Here is a 20,437-nt window from a genome sequence, read left to right on the forward strand (position 1 = left end):
GGCCAAGGAGGAGAAAACTAACTTGTTGATACAACATGAGAAAGCCTGGGAAAAAGAGAAGCTGTGGCTTTAGGGGAGTGGTCAGAGAAATGGTAGTAGTTAAATGACTTGGGTGGAGGAAAGGAAGCTTTAGCAGTCTAAGTGAAAAAAAAAAAAAAAGTCAGATTTATTTAAATATTTGGCTGTGAACCCTTTGAAAGATAGACGAATACTTAATCTTTTAAGATGTATCCTTGGCTCCTACAGTTAAGTAGGCACTTAAGACATGTTTGTTAAATTGAGTTTGAAGATGAATTTCTAAGTCTGATTTTTTTCGTAATACCATCTTGATACCCATAGCTCAGTACAACTCAAAGTGCCTATCTAAGGCAAAGAATGTAAATCAACACACTTTCTATTCCTTCATCAAAAAGTGTGGTATGGGAAGAAAATAAGCTGAACTAAACAGCGTGCTCAGTGACTTATGTAATTTACATCCTGGCAGAAATTTCTTAATCTAGACTCAGACCAGTTAACATTTTGCAGACTGGCAGCCACTCTGCAGTTACACTTTTAGTAATACTGAATTAGATGACATTCTTATTAGCATAAATGCAGTAAAATTAAATGCCAAGGTTGAATTTCTTTCACGTAACCAAATCTAACTGAAATCATTGCTTCTGACAGTTCTACATGCTGGATTCAAGGTCTACAGACCGAGTATTACATTGGGAAAGAATTGACTGCCAAGGAGTTCCTCCATCATCAAAGGACAAACTCGGTGTCTGGGTATATAAAAACAAGTGAGTTAGCAGCACTAGGTTTGGGGTTTTATGTGTAAAGTGCTTTGCATTCAAGTATCATTAACCAATAGCCATTGTAACCATAGAACGTGCCTTCGAGGGCCCATGAGGATTAAGTGAATTAATGGTAAAGCGCCTAAGACATAACTGTTAGCCATGTTAGCCATTATTATTTGAAAAAGTATTTTTATATACTCAAGTGTGCCTTCTCAACTCATGGAATATGACAAAGCAAAAAAATCTCTTGTATCCTGTGGATGTTTGAATTTTTAATGTCTTGCTTTTTTATCAAACAGGTTAATATTTTTTGGAGGGTATGGATATTTACCTGAAGATAAAGTATTGGGAACTTTTGAATTTGATGAAACATCTTTTTGGGTAAGTGAAGTTTCATATTTCCATATGGCCTACTTAGTCTGTCACAATAATACATTTTGTTCGCTGTTAGCTTTGTTCATTTTGCTCTGTTAATAAACCAAAGGCTATATGACTTTACAAACATTATTTATAAAATAACTCAGATTCTTATTTATTTTCCATAGAATTCAAGTCATCCAAGAGGATGGAATGATCATGTACACATCTTAGACACTGAAACACTGACCTGGAGCCAGCCTATAACTGCTGTGAGTTCCTGAAGAATAACGAATCCTTGAGGCAAGGCTGCTTAGGGGAAGGGGAGTTGGCACGTGGTGTAAAATTGACAATTCACTATTCTCCAAGGAGTCTAAAATTCAAAAAAGTTTAATGAATGTACAGACTAGCCCAGCATCTACTGTCTAATAGCTGTTAACATGGTATTGTTTGTAATTAAATAAGTGACCTAGTGCTGGACTGGAATTTAAGTTACTCAAATATTAGATTTCTTTTTCCTCTGACACAGATGTCACATAATATGCTAGCTTTTATTTTAAAAGATAAAAGTAAAGCAAGCAAGCATTCTATTAACCAGCCCCTTCAGTAATGTATCTCAAAAATTCCCAGTTTTGGTAGTCAGCCTTCAGTACTGCTGTTTACTACAAGTTTGCACTTCAGTTTAAAGCTCAGATGTCTTGCACATTCTCATCCTGCGTCCAGAGAAGACTCTTTCTGGTATTTATAAAACATTCTCGTATTTATTTAACTGCTTTTATGACTTTACTAGGGTAAAGCACCTTCACCTCGTGCTGCCCATGCCTGTGCAACTGTTGGAAACAAAGGCTTTGTGTTTGGAGGAAGATACCGAGTAAGTATATAAAACAGTTTCAGTGATTTGCTTTTGAATTATTCAAAATGATAACTAGTTAATTATCCTTTTTTAGGATGCTAGAATGAATGATCTTCACTATCTTAATCTGGATACATGGGAGTGGAATGAACTGTAGGTATCATTTTAGATAATTATTTAGAAAAGTTTTTCAAAAAAATTTCAATGGATTTTTCCCTTTCTATTATTAGTATATAATGTCCTTGCTTACATTTTCTGTAACTATGAATTTAAGTAAACAAGATCATTAAATCCTTAAAGAAGGAATTTTTAAGTTTTCAGTTCCCATAACTGTGCCTGGCACATAGCATGTGCTCAGTGTTTACTGAGAAGAAAAGATCTAAAGATGATTCTTCCTTCAAAGAAAATAGTTCATTCTAAAGCATGTAGTTGTTAATACCAAGAAGCCTTTTTAAAGTCTCTTTTCAAAATTCCATATAAATTTTTAAAGAAAACTTCTTCAGCATTTCTCTGCATTACATACAGTTGCGGCTTTTAAACAAGATACTGTAACTCAGCTATTGTTTTCAGAATTCCGCAGGGCACGTGCCCAGTCGGCCGATCTTGGCACTCACTAACACCAGTTTCTTCAGATCATCTCTTTCTCTTTGGAGGATTTACCACGGATAAACAGCCACTAAGTAAGTACTTCAAAAATATTTAAAAATTATTACATATCACTCATAAATAATATATAAATAGCTGAAAAAAATCAGTATTCTAAATTTATCGGAGGGCTATAGGGTTGGTTAGAAGGTTTACTATTAACTTTGATCCTATACCATACCTGTAATTGTTTTCATATGACGCATCTATCAGTCCAATAAGATAATGACGTGGAGCCCTTTGCCCTGCTAAAGGGCTGTAACATGTAAAGGGCTTACTTGGTTAACTGCAGGAAAAAAAAAAAGGAAATATACTTTCTGTATCTACTCAAAATCCGATTTATTACCGTTCTTACTGAAGCCATGCTCCTTAAATATCAATGTCACATGGACAGAATAACATACTTCATAGCTCTTTTTCTTTGCTTCAATCAGGTGATGCCTGGACTTACTGCATCAGTAAGAATGAATGGTTACAGTTTAATCATCCCTATACTGAAAAACCAAGGTATGAACTATTTAAAAGGTTAATTCTTATGCTGAATGAATGAAGTCCATAGAGATGTACAGGAATGGTAATGACTGAGGAAATTCGACTGGCTGCATTCAGTTCATCATTCTTATTACAAAAACCCTAGCATTCACTAAGGTTTAACGTCGTACCTTTTGAAAGAAAAGAAAACCAGTGTTACCCTAGTCTCAGTGCTTTCTTTTCCATCATCTGTGTATGAAAAATAGGGCTGGATTTTGATTTTTGCTTCATCATAAAATTACTGACATCGTTAAAATTTATACTCAAGCTCCTTAGCCAAGTGAGTTGAACTGTTTCTAGGTCTGTCATCAAAAAAAGGAGAAACTGGAAAGGAGAGAATTTCAAAACCCTAAAGAATGTTTATGGGGGGGGGAGAGGGAATCAAGAACTTTCAGTCAGATTTGCAGTTGTGCTGTATAACAAAGATTAAGAAGTCAAATTGTCCAAAAAAGAGCCTATTAAAACACTGATAGTTGTTTTTCTTGTTAATCTGAAAAAGAATTGTTACAAATACAGCTGAAGAAAATGATGTAGTCAAAATTAGTGTTCCAAGCACATTTGGATTTGCATTTTTCCCCATGCCTCTAACCTAAGTACAGTCATGTCACTAAGACGTCATTTGGCACAAATATTCTCTCCATAGAGTTATCAGGCCTGAAGACACTTTGTTCACTCAGGCAGAGTCATTATCCCTCAGATGTTTTGTGTAAGGCCAACTGGCCCTGCCTGTGAAAAGAGGAAGAAGGAGAGGGCATATACCACTCATCTCCTGTAAGGCTTTTATTGCTAACAAAAACCTAGCGACCAGACCATTCAGTTCAAACTCCTCATTGCATAAATTAGGAATGGACCAGAGGGATAAAATGATAACATCCAGATAAAAGACATTGATTTTTCTAGCTTTTGCTACTTTTCCTTGAGATAATTGCGTCTCACCATTATGTTTTGGTCTGTGCTAAAGATCTTTCGTCTTTATTTCATCATCTATAATATAAATGATCAGTTTGGTATTTGGGGTGACTTCAAAAGTTTCTGTTTTAAATGCAGATTATGGCATACAGCTTGTGCCAGTGATGAAGGAGAAGTCATTGTGTTTGGTGGGTGTGCCAATAACCTTCTTGTCCATCACAGAGCTGTAAGTACACTACCCTTTATTAAAGGACACTTCATAATATTGCTGAAACTTTCTCGTGAAGTACTTTTAATGTATTATTCATGTCTATTTTTTTAGGCACACAGTAATGAAATACTTATATTTTCAGTTCAACCAAAATCTCTTGTAAGGTAAGTAACTTTTTACTCAGTACTTAAGTTGCTTCTTAAACAGTTCAGTGCTCTTGTAAAACAGGTTTATAGATAATTTAAGGGCAGTAACGGGCCTTCATCGATAAAACTATCCAGTTCCTATGAAAATCTTTAAAGTGCTTTTTCTTTTTTGGTAGTTCTTCAAGTGAGTGTACTTCTAAACAGTAAAATGAAATCATTTTTCTCTTTCTTTGTCCACTTTCAGGCTAAGCTTAGAAGCAGTCATTTGCTTTAAAGAAATGTTAGCCAACTCGTGGAACTGCCTTCCAAAACACTTACTTCACAGTGTTAATCAGAGGTTTGGTAGTAACAACACTTCTGGATCTTAAGGCTTCATAGACAATGCCTCTGACCACTTGCATGGACAGCAATTCTGTAAACATCAGAGTGACATCGTGTGCATAATTAGATGCATTGTTGTAGCTTGCAGCTTTTTAGCTTTAGTGTGCATGTGAATGGCCTAGAGAACCTATTTTTGTGTCTAAAGTTTACAATAAATGTATTTAACACCAGTAACTGTCTTCTATTAAAACAAACGTAAGTTAATACTTGGGCTTTTTACCCCAGGGAAAGGTTATTATATAATTTACTATTTGGTAACATCAGGATATATATCTATAGAAACATTATACTAATTATTCTTACCACTATCAAAATGGTGAAGTTATTTTTAAAGACATTAATATTGTAGACTTTTTTTAATGGCATGAGTAGTCTATTATGTTGTGTTTACAACACTAGGCTACATAAAGGGTTTTTTTGTTTGTTTTTAAACAATAATTTCAAAAGGAAAAATATTCTTGACAGGACTAAGCCGGTAAAAGAAACCTTGGAAGGACCAACAGCTGTTCAGTACCTTAACCTTAATGCTTTGGTGTAGGGGCTGGGGCAAGTGCTCATGTTGACTCTAGGCAGCTGTTGTCTAATTATTTTTAAAGTAACAGCTCATGAAGAATGGAAATAATGTATAACTTTATTCTCCATTCTGTTAGGAGACAGAAGAAGAAAGCTGGGTCAGGAGTCTTTAGTGGTAAGCCTGAAACTGCACTTATGATATTATAGGTTAAGATACTCTGTAACATGCTACTGATAATTACTAGAGGTGAAAAATCAAATGCTACAGAGCTGAATGAGATTACAAAGAAGAAATTAAGATGAAAAGTAAAGGTGTATAAATGTGTCGAAATTATCAACACCAATTTTTTCTAGGTGTTATTAAGTAAGTCATGGAAATGATTTGTATTTAAAATCTGATCTAATGCGAGTAAAGGGAGAAGAAAGTCTACTCTTTCAATACTTTTTGGGTTTTTCAACACTTAATCTTAAATGTTTAACCACCCCCAACCCCCACCAGGAAAAAAAAAACTTGTGACTGGCCTGTAGTAGATCTATTAGACGTTATATACAATAGATTACCAAGTCAATAGTCTTAAGCAGTTGAGCCACTTAACTATTCCATTTCTTTACAACATGAAATGAATACTTAGTATTAACCTCCCAAATTTCAAGAAAATGTAGGAGGATAACTACAGATGTATACAATTAGCCATTTAGCTGTCCACAAATATTTTAGGAAATCCTCTCATAGACAGTGTTTCCTCTCTATAAAACTGGAAAAAAAAAAAACAAGAATAAGTCCTTTTGGTGAATACAACAAGGCAATGTTTAGTTCATTTTTAAATGTGGAAGTCTTGTTACATGATGTTTCCATCTCTGAACTTCCAAAAGGCTATAAAATTGACTCTTCTCAAATATTTTAGGATTTCATTTCAGCTATTTTCTTTTTACATTCAGAAGATTGGGTGCAGACACTTTCACTTTGCCAGGAATGTTTCTTGATAAATCCGTGTCCTAAAAAAAAAAAATTGCTGAATATCTTCACAGTCATATTTTCTTTTATGACACTTAAATGTCTGTTGTCAAAAGAATGGCATTTCTAAAATTTTCACCTGAAATGATTTCACTTATTTTATATTGCTTCTAGCAAAACAGGATTTTCTATCAAAATAATAGCTATAGCTTCCATCTACTAACAAAGCAAGAACAAAAATAGAGAATTACAACTGCCAACATTTTTAATTGCACCACCAATCTCCAGAGAGTTCTAGAGGAATACTTTACCTTTACACTGCGGAATAAGTCTTTTTCTCTTGCGGTTGCTTCTTTGGAATGCATGAAACTATTCAGGGCTGTTTTTGCAGCTGTAAATAGAAAATAGAAGAATCTACTTCTGTTCAGTCAAGAAATGTTTAAAATCATAATTCAAGAAGAGATTTTAAATACCTTTTCCCTTTTTCTGAACTCCAGGAGTAAGTTTCACTTTGTATCTTTAAAAAGGAATTGCATGTGTTACTAAACAGAGGTTACAAAATGATTCGTTAAGTCAGTGTTGTGGCAGCTGTTTGAGTAAACTCATGATGACTTACTTATAGTTTGTCATGGTATTGTATGGGGCACATATTGGAATGGCAAACAGGAGTACATCTTCAGGATGTGGCTGCCCTGTCAAAGAGTCAAACAGGTTTTCCTAAAAAGGGAAAACAATAGCAATTATAAAAGTAATTTATACCAGTCCTAAAAAAGGAAAACTCTAATAAAACACTGTCAGAATCAATATATGTTATCATTTTCTGATATACAGTCTTAATGACAATTTTCAAAATGGCACCTATACATTTAAGAAAAAGGAAGAAAAAACCTTGTTGGAGCCATTTTTGGTTGTCACAACTGAAGCTGGGTTGGGGGAGGAAACAGAATACTACTGGACAGGTACTGGTGGGCAGATGCCAGGGATGGGACAACTCCCCACAACAGAGAATTATTCACCCCCAAATGCGGACAGTGCCAGCGCTAGGAGAGCCTGGGCTGGCACCGCCTCCTCTCACGCCTGTTCTCAGGGAGAACTGCTGCGGCTTCTGAGAGTTCCCCTTTTGTGGGCTGCCTACGTGATTACCCATATGTACGTAAAAACGTGGGTAAATTTAGATTCAGGACAAAACACTTGGTACAGTTAGTGCTTACTGTATGCCATGAACTTTTCTAAATGCTTTATATACATTATCTTAGTTTCTGTAGGGGCCATTATTATCCCCATTTTTCAGAAGAGGAAACTGAGGTGCAAAGGATGTTTCCAAGGTTGTAGTTATATATATAGTATAGTTGGGATTCAAACCCACAATGTGTGACTTCAGAGCTTGTAATCTTTTCTTAGCCTTTTAAGTTTTAATTAGTTAGACATTCTGGGAACTGGATTGCAGTCAGTGTTATAGTAGGAACCCTAACACAAAATCATACCTCATTTCCCTGCTGGTCCAGATCTTGCTCTTCCTGTTCCAAACATAGAAAATTTTAAAAGTCAGTTATAACTTAAGTTGAAATTCCACACCATTAAAAACTATGAGGAGAAAGAAACAGTGATAAATAAGACTGTGAGTAAATGAATATGTGTGTCTGATACATCAGAAAGCAATGCCAAAGAGAAAAAGGGTTGTTTCCCTAAAGTTTCAAAAAAAAAAGACTTCCACAGAATATATGCTAAAGCAGTGAATGCTATTAGGGTAATTTAAAGTGACAAATAAGCTTGATAGGTTTGCCAGGGGGAAAGAAAATGGAGAATTCTGGTGAAAAGAACTTTTATTTGCTAGTTCAGTAGTTTCAGGATGAATTTTTCCTAAGAAAAGTAAGCTTATATTAAGATAAGCTTAATTTTATTTGCTTATTCACATTAAAAAATCTGAAGATAATCTACTGGTGAAAGAACATTCATAATTAACACCTCTGAATATCTGAGTCTAGGGTTTACAGAATAAATAGTATAGAATTTTGAGGCCAAAAATGAATTTTAATATTACTAAACAACACTGTTCAGGGAAAAAAGAAAACAGCGATACACTTAGGATCCCTGTAAGCATCGCCTGCACTGAACAGCGCACAATCACAACCAAAGCTCTAACTGCCATAAATAAACATAAATGGTGAAACGAAATTTTTTTTTTTTTTTACAAATTTATAAAACAATAAGTCCTTTGTTCAGAATTTCAAAAAGATGTGTGTATTCATGCAAGAAGATATATGTAAGGCTGGGCTTTTGTACTGAGATGACAGAACAATTAGGTAACTGTCTTTAACTGGAAAAACTGTTAACGTCTCACACTGTGTCGCCCCGTTCATCATCATGTAACATAATATAATTTATATTCTTATAGAAAACCCTAGAAAACTGCAAGTTCATTTCCCACTCATCATCAAGATGATCCTAATTATGTTTCATTTTAACTAAGTTCCCACCAGAATTTAGCCTCTCCATAAAAATTTTTAATGGCTTGTGATAAACTTGTTATGAGCTGTCAACACTGCCATTTTTATGCTTATATACTGCAATTTTAGTCTTTTAGGTTGTATTTTTTTTTTTTTTCTAAGATGACTTTCCATTAAGAATAGAGTTACCACTCATCCTGGTTTTAGCACTATACATCCTATGTCCTGGGAACCCTGGGATGGTTGGTCACCTAATTAAGAAGCAAAAGCCCACATGTGTGGTAGCCTTACCTTGTCGTCATGTGGATCATCTACAGCCAAGTCTTGTAACTCGTGAGTTGTAACCTCAAGGGATAGAGTTTCTTTCTTTATGCTGTCTGACACTCTTGGCCCACCTTTAGGTTTCTGGGGCTGTTTCTTCACTGGTTCATCCTTTATTTTACCTTTCTTCCCCTTCTTCCCCTTTTCTTCTTTGTTTGAACCTGCAGACTTCAATTCATAGAGGGAAAAACAGTTAATGTTGTCAGTATTTTCAATTTTGTCAATATTTTACCAAAGTATTGAATGCAAAGCATATGAAAGGCAGTGGTCTGGATGCCCCTTGAAAATCAAAAGAAGAAAATGTTTGTAGATGTTACTTACCCCCAGCAATTTCATGATGAGCTCACGTTCTTCTTCATCTTGGTCCTTGTACTTTTCCTTCATTTTTTTCATTTTACTCTACAAAATAAAAAAATTTTGACTGGAAAAATTTAGCAGTAAAAAAAATGTCAACACATGTTTGTAAAGAGAAAGTGTTTCTTTAATTCTGTCAAAAATGCTTATTGAGTAAGGCACTATTATAACAAACAATATGGAGTCTATAAAGATGGATAAACCAAAGTCCTCACCTTCCAACAATTTACCATCTGGTGGAAAAAGAAGATATGCAGAAGAGTGAGGACATACTAATGCAAAATATTCTAAGTGCAAACAAGTTTACTTCTAAGGTAATTTATAGAAAGAAGACATTTTTTTCAGCTTGAGCAAGTATTGTAGAGAAGAAATAAAGCAAAACTGAAAGATTCATAGTACCTAGGAATACAGGATCAGCAAGATTATAAGGTAAAGTTATTGCACTTGGTTGGCATCAGGATACACATGTACAGGAAGAAGAGGAAACAAGGCAGCAAAGCTCAGCTGGGCATTTATTGTAGAGGCTCTTAATACTTTGAATTTTATCAGTTATACTACTGATTCTTTACTCTGGGTACACATCCAAATCACCCAAGCAGTTTTTAAAACTATAGTTGTACAGGCTTTACCTCCAAAGACTTTTATCTTCACTAGTCTTAGCTAGGGCCCAAATAACAAATTTTCTAAAATTTTAAAGATTTCTTTAAACATGACACAAAACAACTACTAACTATAAAAGACTGACAAGTCAGACTGCATTAAAATGAACAAATGCTGCTCATCAGAAACACTGCTACAGGGACCTCCCTGGCGGTGCAGCAATTGGGACTTGCCTTCCAATGCAGGGGGTGCGGGTTCGATTCCTGGCTGCGGGAGCTAAGATCCCACACGCCTCACTGACAAAAGACCAAAACATGAAACAGAAGCAATATTGTAACAAATTCAATACAGACTTTAAAAAAAAAAGTCCACGTCAAAAAAACACTACAAAAAAACTACTACTATAAAAGTGAAAAAGCAGGTCTCAAAACATGAAAAGTATTTGTAATACACATAACCAAGAGAAGATGTGTATTCAGGATTTCAAAGAACTCCTATAAATCAGTGAGAAAGCTAGACAATCCAACTTTTTTAAGCCAAATTAAGATTTCAATATATACACACCTGAATGACTTAAAAAACCTTAACACTACCAAATGTCAGTGATGATGTGAAGCAACTGGAACTCCGTTACACTGCCTCGTGGGAAACTGGTACAGGTACTCTGGAAAACTGAAATATCTACTAAAGCCAGACACAACATGTGTGCTATAACCAAGCATTTCCACTCCTAGCTATATACAACAGAAATGCATACTTGTGAACCTAAAAGATACAGGTCTTCAATTATCAACAATACAACACAGAAATTGTGGCAGATTCATCAATGGAATTCTATTTAGTGATGCAAATGAACTTTCACACACAACATAGATGAGTCAGAAGGCTGAGTGAAAGATGCCAGACAAAAGAATATGTACAATATGATTGCTTTTTTACATAAAGTTTAGAAACAGGCAAAATAATCAACAGTGTTTAAACTAAGAATGATGTTTTTTTCTGGTGGGGATACTATTTAGAAAGGGACAAGAGTGAGCCTTCTGGAGTAATATAAACATTCAAGTGTCTTGTTCTGGGTGGTGGTTTCACAAATATATGTGCATGTAAAAACTGAGCTAAGGACTGCCCAGGTGGCACAGTGATTAAAAATCCACTTGCCAACGCAGCAGACATGAGTTTGATCCCTGGTTGGGGAAGATCCTACATGCCGTGGAGCAACTAAGCCCGTGTGCCACAACTACTGAAGACCGTGAACCCAGAGCCTGTGCTCTGCAACAAGAGAAGCCACCACACTGAGAAGCCCATGCACTGAAACTAGAGAAAGCCCATGCACAGAAATGAAGACTCAGTGCCGCCAAAAATAAAAATAATTAAAAAAAAAAAAGCTAAAAAGATTTGTGCATTTTACTATATGTACATATACCTCAAAAAACAAAAAAACCCTGAGAATAAAATGAACAATATTACCAATAAATTGAACCAAGAAATGGAAAACCCAAAAAACAAACAGTTTCTTGGAAAATATAACTTAGGAAAACCAACTTTGAAAAAAACAGAAAACCTGAATGAACCTATAATCACTAACAAAATTTAATAAGAACTTTAAAACCTACCCATATATTCCCAAATATCAGGCCCAGCAATTTATAAGCAATTGCTAAAAAAAATTACAAGGAACAATCTCCATTTTACACAAAGTACTAGAGAGCAGAAAAAGGGAAAAGTACCAAACTTACTTTATGAGGCTGGTATCCCCTAGTTTCCCAAAACAGGTAAGGACAGTATTAGGGGCCAGTTTAAGAGATTTTCTTAAGTAATTTACCACACTAACTCATTAAGGGGAGAAAAATAATTGATGCAGAAAAAACAATAAAATTTAACTCATCATAATAAAACTAGCCCTTTGCAAAGGATATCTACCAGTAATCCACAAGAAACGTCCTACGATGTTTAAAGTTTTAGAAATAATCCTTTTAATGTATAACAAAGAGGCATGCTATTGTTACTTTTATGCAACAGTGTATTGATGTTTGAGCCAGTACAAGAAACATGAGAAAAACAATAATAGATATTAAGATTAGAAGAAAAGCCATTATTTGCAGACAGTGACTGCTTGAATTTCATCTATAGATGAAATATTAAATATTCAATGAGATTGCCTAATACTAGATTTACACATGAAAATGGTCTTTCCATATACCAGCAAATAAAAACTATGAAGTGGAAGTTTTAAAAATATACCATTTACAAAAAGTAAGACAAATTATAAGCAGGAGCAGATAGGATGTACAAGACTCTAAAGGGAAATGCATCTTTGTTGAGGAATATAAAATATTCTTATGTACTTATAGTCCACGTTCACAAAGTTATACTCAACATGGTAAAGATGATAGTTCTCCACAAAATTATCTAAGAAGTTAATGTATTTTAATAAAAATTCCATCAAGATTCATCTTGGAACTTAAACTATCTTCAGAATATTTCATTATATAAATGCACCATGTTATTTTTTGTTATTTTAATATTATTAGGCATTTGTGATTCTTTTCAGATTTTTTTTGCAATTATAAACATCAACTTATGAGGATTCCCTGGCGGTACAATGGTTAGGACTGTGCGCTTTCACTGCCAAGGACCCAGGTTAGGGAACTAAGATCCTGCAAGCCCCATGGCGAGGCCAAAAAAAAAAAATCGATGAATATCCTTCGTGCATACATATGATTTTTTTAGGATGAATTTCTAAAAATAAGATTTGCTGGAAAAAAAAAGAGTGACGTGAGCATTAGAATTAGAATTTCTCAATTTTGAATAAATCAATTTTTATTATAACAAGATGGCTATTATTTGCTATTTTATTTTCTTAAGATTTAAATTTAGTTATTGTAACAATTGTCTTTTCATGTTTTTGCATGTTAAATGTGTTTAGAAAAAAAAATGTTAAAAAAAAAAAGAATTGCTGGGTCAGAGGGTAGATGCATCATTAGGACTCCTGATGGAAATTCCCATGGTATATATTCAGACTTTTATTGAATGACTCAACACATTACCTGTTAATTTCAAGGGTGAAAAAACTCCCCGTGTTCACATCAGCATTTCTCTGGTCCCTGCCCCGCCCCCTCATTTGCCATTTGTCTTTCAATTTTATTGATGGTTCTTTTTTCTCCACCTAATATTTACTTTAGTATTTTTGAAAACATGACTAGCCACTAACTTTTAATGTTTCATACCCTCCCAATCTGTAATAATACTTTATAAAATACTAAATTTTAAAATACATAATTTATGGTTCTGTGTCGATTTTATTCTGCTTCACTTTTCTATCTGGCTGCTCCTCTGTTAATACCATACTGTTTTAATAATTCTAACAGTAAATGTTTTACTACTTAGTAGGGAAATCATTCCTTAATCTTCTTTTTCAAGATTTCCTTAGCTATTCTCTGGTATTTACTCTTTCAACTGAACTTTAGAACTACTTTATCCAGTTAATTAAAATCTCAATTCTTTTTTGAATGACTTCATGTTGAATTTACATATTAATATGAATTGATTTCTTCCCTACCATATGTATAGTATATCATTTCACTTATATGAAGCCCACTGGAAAAAAGCACAGGAAATTCTGACTACTATGGATGGAAGAAAGATAAAACGTGATCTTTATTAAGATTTCAAAGAAATTTAATTTTTTTTTTTATTTTCTCCTTGATTTATTTATTTATTTTTTGGGGGGGGGTACACCAGGTTCAATCATCTGTTTTTATACACATATCCCCGTATTCCCTCCCTTCCTTGACTCCCCCCCACCTCGAGTCCCCCCCACCCTCCCCGCCCCAGTCCTCTAAGGCATCTTCCATCCTCGAGTTGGACTCCCTTTGTTATACAACAACTTCCCACTGACTATTTTACAGTTGGTAGTATATATATGTCTGTGCTACTCTCTCGCTTCGTCTCAGTTTCCCCTTCACCCCCCGCCCCCTCCCATACCTCGAGTTCTCCAGTCCATTCTCTGTAAGGAAATTTAATTTTTTTGGAGATACACCTATACATCAGTTCACAATCTCTTTACACTGCTACATTTTTTAAAGTATAGTCTATATCCACTACCTTTTCCTTCCTCCCCTATCTTTATAAAATATGGAAGAACTGTACCCAAAACTGCATTAATAATTGAAAAACTACTAAGTTAAATTACCCATTGAGACCAGCATTGCTGAGAGTCTCTGGCAAATAAATCACAATCTCCTATTCCTCTTCTACGTAACATGAAAGCTTCTGTATAGATGATCTTAAAAGAACAGAACAGTGATCTCTATGTTCCCTAAACACTGTATCTTTTCAACTAATTTTCAAAAGAATTCATACATGATTATTCTTTCATCTACATCTTCTGTTTCACTTAAACTTTAAAAACTTAAGAGGAACCTCAAGACATCATTTGTGAATCATATAGTACTAACTTTAACAGCTCACCCCAAATGTGTATTACCTTCTGTCCTCGTTTCATTGGCTGCACAGGCGGGACATTTTTGCTTGTGTTCTGATGAGTTTCAATGTGTAGAGCATTTTCTTTTTCTTTGTCCTTCCCTTCTATCATTTCTAAATCCCCTGAGTCACTTGGAAGCTTTTTCTTCTTCATTTCCCTAAGATATAAATGACACAGAAACATCTACTTCTTACCTTAGAATTTTATGTTCTTAGTACCCTAAAAAATTACACGGGGAGGAGAGCGTGCAATCTATGAGATCGTGGCTTCTGCTTAACTTGTCATCACCAGGCTGCAGTAAGTACACAAGAGGGGCAAGTCATCACACAAGAAAAACCAAAAAATTTTACTCTCGTGCATTTATCATTCTTGCTGTCATCCAGGCTCAACATACTGTCATCCCTGACTTATCCTGATTCAGGAGCCACATGTAGTCCCTCGACACCTTGATGGCCAGGCACTGGGATTTGTAGTCTTTGTATCAGCATGGCCTTGGCAGATGTTAGGTATTCAATAAAACATTTGTAGATTGGTTAGCAGAATAAGTGGATTTAAAAATTAAGCAGATTAAAGAGGAAAGGAAAATTCTGTTACTGTCATATTTTTCATGTGTGATCTCTTCTATTCCCAATGTCACTGCCCTAAGTCCAGGTCTTTATCACTTACTACCCAGACTTCCTCCGTATTTCCCCCATAATCTGTTCTACATGAACTTCTAGATTAATTTTCCATAACTGTTTACCTAAGTCACATTCCCATTCAAAATCTTCCAGAAGTCCTCCTCACATCACTTTCAGGGTAAGTTCAAAACACTTAGCTTGTTATTCTAGGTTCTCCACTGTTGGTCCAATCTCACTTTCCCAATTTTATCATCTACCAGTTCACAAACATGAACATTCCATCCCTTTCACCTCAATCATTTCCCCAAAGCACCCTGAATATTACTTCCAAATACGCACCACCTCCTCCCGCTCTGATCATACTAATTCTCTTTGGAGTCTCTGATCTTCTTAACTTCATTTACCTAAGATCCTGCTATATCCTCAAGGTATAAACTTCTGATGGTATTTCGCAAAACACCCAAACTCACAGTAAATTTCTACTCCTGAACTAACGTATCACTTTCAGATAATACTATTTATAGATTTATGACTATTTCCTGAATCCAGGACTCAAAAGCTTCCTGAAGGTACAAACTTTATATTTTAACTCTGTGTACTCAGTATCTAGCATAATACCATGTACTCAGAGAGTCTTCTGTCATTGTTTATAATATAATGATTATATTTCTCAAACAAAAGGGCTTATTATCCATTCCAACCCAGCCTCTTTCTGGGGTACTTTACTAGTTGTAGTCTTTTTCACTCTACAGTAGTTGTCTTAGTTGTCCCGTTCATTCTTCCTCTTTTTCTATTCACCTCTGAGCCCTACTATATTAAAGAAAAAGAAAAGACAAGGAAAAAACCCCAGGTCTTCCTCTTGCATAGAATTTCCTAATTTCAGTACAGGCGTGCCTCAGATCTCTGCAGGTTCTGCAATAAAGTGAATACTGCAGTGAAGCGAGTCATGAATTTTTTGTTTTCCCAGTGCTTATAAAGTTATACTGTAGTCTATTAAGTGTACAAAGCAATATGTCTAAAAAAAGCAATGTACATAACTTAAAAATACTTTATTGCTAAAAAATGCTGACCACCATCTGAGCCTTCAGTGAGTCATAATCTTTTTACAACAGTAACATCAAAGATCACTGATCACAGATCACCGTAACAAATACAATAATGAAAAAGTTTGAAATATTGCAAGAATTACCAAAATAAGACCCAGAGACATGAAGTTAACAAATGCTGCTGGAAAAATGGTGCCGACAGATTTGCTCCATGCAGGGCTGCCATAAACCTTCAATTTGTAAAAAAAAAAAAAAAAAAACCATATGTGCAAAGCACAATAAAATTAAATATGCCTGTATTCCTGTTTATTTCTGTCAATATTATCCTAGAATTGGCCTGCCTATTTAATACACTGCCATTATTACTGTACATATTTATGTAATAAAAGGTCTGGTCTTGTGTTACTTGACCTATCTCACTGATTACAGTGGCAGACTGGGGCCCTAAAAGAGAAAAACCTATTAGAATGATATATGAAAAACTAAACAAAATTTATGCTAAATCTTGGTAATTTTAACAAGGGAGGCCTTTAGAACAGTCAAATGATCTGTCATAACGGAATTGCTAATTAAAAAAAAAATAGATGCATTTCAGTTAAATAACACAAATATACTTACCTTCTTTCCTTGGCTGACAAATGCCTCCGGCTCTGTGATTTACTGTCATTCTATTAAAATTAAAACAAAAAAGCAAATACAAACAATAATGTCACTACTGTTAATTTTCAAAAGTTAAAATTAAAAAGTAGAAAATTAGTCTATTTATTGAGAAGGACGTGATGTTCTTCATAAAACTTTGAAAAAAAACTTTACCATATTAGAAGATTCCTCTCTTGAAACCAGTTTCTGGAGGGACCTATGGAAACAAACAGAAAGGAGAGTCCACTAGCCTGTAAAAGGGAATCATTTACAAAGTCCCAAAACATTCCCATATCATACTCTTATTAATTAATTATTGGCAATCCTACAAATTTTCAAATTTGGTAAAATTAGAAAAATAATCATGGGCTTCCCTGGTGGTTCAGTGGTTGGGAATCCGCCTGCCAATACAGGGGACACGGGTTCGAGCCCTGGGCCAGGAAGATCCCACATGCCGCAGCCATAACTACTGAGCCTGCACTCTAGAGCCCGTGATCCACAACTATTGAGCCCACATGCCACAACTGCTGAAGCCTGCGCGCCTGGAACCCATGCTCTGCAACAGGGGAAGCCACTGTGATGAGAAGCCCCTGCTCACCACAACTAGAGGAAGCCAGTGAGCAGCAATGAAGACCCAATGCAGCCAATAAATAAATAAATTTATATACATAAAAAAAAATCAAATTGTTTATCTCACTTTAAAATATATTCTTAAATAGCTGACATGTACTAGACACTTACTATGTGCCAGGCACTGCTAGCTACAATTTACACGCATATAACCTTCACCAAAACCCTATGAAGGCGGGTACCATTCTATTTTCACCAAGAAGAAAAGTGAAGCTTAGACATTGAGTCACCTGCCCAAGGACACTATGAGACTCAATACTGGTCTGACTCCTAAGCCTTTTTTTTTTTAAAGACTTATTTCAGTGTTTATTTATTTATTTAGGCTGCATTGGGTCTTCGTTGGTGTGTACGGGCTTTCTCTAGTTGTGGCGAGCGGGGGCTACTCTTCATTGTAGTGTGCAGGCTTCTCATTGTGGTGGCTTCTCTTGTTGTGGAGCACGGGCTCTAGGCTCGTGGGCTTCAGTAGTTGCAGCACATGGGCTCAGTAGTTGTGGTGCATGGGCTTAGTTGCTCCCTGCCATGTGGGATCTTCCTGGCCCAGGGATCGAGCCCATGTCCCCTTGCACTGGCAGACAGATTCTTAACCACTGCGCCACCAGCGAAGCCCTCCTAAACCTTTCTTAACTACTCCAGTAATAAAGCTTTTATAGCTATGGTATTCTTTACCTGGTGATCAGTAAGACATTAAAGACTAGGACACTTTTTTTTTAAAAAATGTAACTGCCTTTTACTATTAGCATGTATAACCACTTACTTGTTTCTATTTTGGCCTAGTTTGGTCACTTTTATATTTACTGCATTTTTCCACCCTGGGTCCTAGGAATTTCTTAAGAGAGAGCTACTCGTCTACCAAATAGTGAAAAAATAGTAAGACTGTAGGACAATGGAGGGTAAAAGCACTGAAGTCAATCTTGGTATTGTTTTTATAAGGAGGATTAACTCTTCATCCTTCCCAGCTTACAAAATAAAACTTAAAATTATTGTTTTTAAATTACCTTTGGGGGCTTCCTAGGTCGCGCAGTGGTTAAGAATCCACCTGCCAATGCAGGGGACACAGGTTCGAGCCCTGCTCCAGGAAGATCCCACATGCTGCAGAGCAACTAAGCCCATGCACCACAACTATTGAGCCTGTGCTTTAGAGCTAGAGCCTGTGAGCCACAACTATTGAGCCCACGTGCTGCAACTACTGAAGCCCACGCACCTAGAGCCCGTGTTCCGCAACAAGAGAAGCCACGGCAATGAGGACCCCACGCACCACAACGAAGAGTAGCCCCCACCCACTACAACTAAAGAAAGCCCACGCACAGCAAAAAAGACCCAACACAGCCAATAAAATAAATAAATAAATAAATAAATAAATGTATAAATTACCTTTGGGGTTGAAGGTGGGACAAGTCAATGGAAGTATCAGGAAAATTTAACATCTCTTCCCCTTGGTCCTTCATTTCACCAACAGGTTCCTGATCTTTTACCACCTCCTCAGATTCTCCTTCATCTTCAGAGCTTTCTTCCTGAATTAGTTCATTAAGCTCATTGCCACCACTCTGAATAGTAATATCATCTTGGTCAACCTGAGTCACAAGTTCCACTTCCACAGGAGTTTCATGTAATTCCTCTTTATCTTCTTCACTGCTACTGTCACCTCCATCTGTTAAATTACCATAACAAAAGTCAGAGTGCTACCACCACAGCAAAGTTTGATGATTTCCTTGAAAACGTCATAAAAATATTCTATTCACTCCCTCTTTCTCCAAAAGATCACCAGAAAAATGCCTGATCAACCCCAAAGGTTGCTCTGACTCGACAAAAGGATACCCTGTATCAGGAATTGTTTGGAATAAATGATCTCCAAGATCCTTTAGTACAATAAATTTCTTAAACATTGCAACCATTTCTACAATAAAAACTATAGCTTGTCTTTGTTAGGTATTTCCAAAAAGGAGGAAAATATAAGTAGTTATATAAATTCTGCCGCTTTTATTATAATTTGCACATGAGAACTGAAATGAGATAAAACAAGTTATATAACTGGCACACAGCAAGTGTTCACACTTTTGCAAAAGGAACACCATCTAGCAGTAATAACATGGTCTAGTTACCTCACCTATAAAATGAGATGCCACCAACCATGTGACAACGATGGTTGTGAGAATTCAATAAAAAATAATGTAAATAAAGTATACATGTCAGGAACATGGTGAAAATTCAAAAAAATGGAATCATGTGCAATAGTAGTTGTAAGTGAAACAATGAAATACTACTCCTAAAAAGGAATGACTCTAGATGTAAAAATAACTTAGAGGGCATATATTCCCTAGTTCCTTTAGGTAGGTAAGTAAACTTATTCCAACAATAAGTTCCTAAAGGAACTAGGTAGGTAAGTGAACTTATTAGGAACTACCTCTTTACTTGAAGCAAATTCATTATTAAATCAAGCTAAATTCTCGTAAGAAATTGCACTTGTTGTAAATTCATCTTTGTGTTGCTTCTAATTCCTAAACCCAAAAGTAAATGCTTACTTGTATATATCCGAGTCTATCTCTCTTAAACACATTTATGTATTACTCATTAAATACTGAAGTTTTACAATATAAACATATATTCAAGTATTAGTTATGGATCTGATTAAGCACTTCATAATTCACTAGAATAAGTATAATTTAACATTTCCAAAACCAAAATTCAATAGTTGATAGCAAGTTGGGTTTTTTTTTAATTTTAATTACCCCAAAAGAGATGATCTTCTAAGTAAGAATTTAGAAGCAAAACTAGACAAAGAGAAAACATTATAAGCTACTTTATTAAAATCTGTAAACTACCTAGTTGTTCCATTTCTTCTGATATGAGTTCACTTGTGCAACTCGCCAGTGTCTCCACGTCTTCATCCTGCACTCTGACTTTTCGTTCACCCTGATGTCTCCAAACACAAGATTCATCTACCTATGGAAACAGTTCTTTTCATTGGTGGAACTTTAGGTTAAGACTAATGAAAATTTGAAAAAAAATAAGAAGCTGAA

General features: G+C 35.5%; 2 protein-coding genes across 10 annotated transcripts in view; one reads left to right on the top strand and one right to left on the bottom strand.

Annotated features, from left to right (window-relative positions):
- The window catches only part of KLHDC2 (kelch domain containing 2), a 52,827-nt gene that overhangs the window by 6,340 nt on the left and 26,050 nt on the right, over window positions 1-20,437 (top strand). For 3 of the 6 annotated variants that reach the window (XM_057723768.1, XM_057723769.1, XM_057723770.1), the window contains 10 exons: window positions 667-782; window positions 1,079-1,160; window positions 1,325-1,408; window positions 1,927-2,007; window positions 2,084-2,142; window positions 2,560-2,669; window positions 3,069-3,141; window positions 4,213-4,300; window positions 4,397-4,449; window positions 5,463-5,500. In XM_057723768.1, the coding sequence (XP_057579751.1) occupies window positions 667-782; window positions 1,079-1,160; window positions 1,325-1,408; window positions 1,927-2,007; window positions 2,084-2,142; window positions 2,560-2,669; window positions 3,069-3,141; window positions 4,213-4,300; window positions 4,397-4,449; window positions 5,463-5,500 (784 nt within the window). Of the gene's footprint in view, window positions 1-666; window positions 783-1,078; window positions 1,161-1,324; window positions 1,409-1,926; window positions 2,008-2,083; window positions 2,143-2,559; window positions 2,670-3,068; window positions 3,142-4,212; window positions 4,301-4,396; window positions 4,450-4,675; window positions 4,987-5,462; window positions 5,501-6,454; window positions 6,592-18,432; window positions 18,540-20,437 lie in introns of those variants that run through there. The other 3 variants (XM_057723771.1, XM_057723773.1, XM_057723772.1) reach the window with 3 other exon arrangements.
- NEMF (nuclear export mediator factor) overlaps window positions 1,154-20,437 on the bottom strand; it is a 56,423-nt gene continuing 37,139 nt past the window's right edge. Inside the window, exons 22-34 of one of the 4 annotated variants that reach the window (XR_009051482.1) lie at window positions 20,240-20,360; window positions 18,792-19,068; window positions 16,965-17,007; window positions 16,770-16,819; window positions 14,489-14,642; window positions 9,370-9,447; window positions 9,019-9,216; window positions 7,765-7,797; window positions 6,897-6,997; window positions 6,754-6,797; window positions 6,592-6,671; window positions 2,816-2,920; window positions 1,154-1,509 (exon numbers count right to left, since the gene is read on the bottom strand). Coding sequence is in view for 2 of the 4 variants with exons in the window: in XM_057723766.1 (XP_057579749.1) it covers window positions 6,484-6,671; window positions 6,754-6,797; window positions 6,897-6,997; window positions 7,765-7,797; window positions 9,019-9,216; window positions 9,370-9,447; window positions 14,489-14,642; window positions 16,770-16,819; window positions 16,965-17,007; window positions 18,792-19,068; window positions 20,240-20,360 (1,287 nt within the window). In the remaining 2 variants the exon portion in view is untranslated. Of the gene's footprint in view, window positions 1,510-2,541; window positions 2,677-2,815; window positions 2,921-5,153; window positions 6,322-6,483; window positions 6,672-6,753; window positions 6,798-6,896; window positions 6,998-7,764; window positions 7,798-9,018; window positions 9,217-9,369; window positions 9,448-14,488; window positions 14,643-16,769; window positions 16,820-16,964; window positions 17,008-18,791; window positions 19,069-20,239; window positions 20,361-20,437 lie in introns of those variants that run through there. The other 3 variants (XR_009051481.1, XM_057723767.1, XM_057723766.1) reach the window with 3 other exon arrangements.

This window comes from Hippopotamus amphibius, chromosome 2, assembly GCF_030028045.1.
Source record: "Hippopotamus amphibius kiboko isolate mHipAmp2 chromosome 2, mHipAmp2.hap2, whole genome shotgun sequence".
NCBI classification, from domain to species: domain Eukaryota; kingdom Metazoa; phylum Chordata; class Mammalia; order Artiodactyla; family Hippopotamidae; genus Hippopotamus; species Hippopotamus amphibius.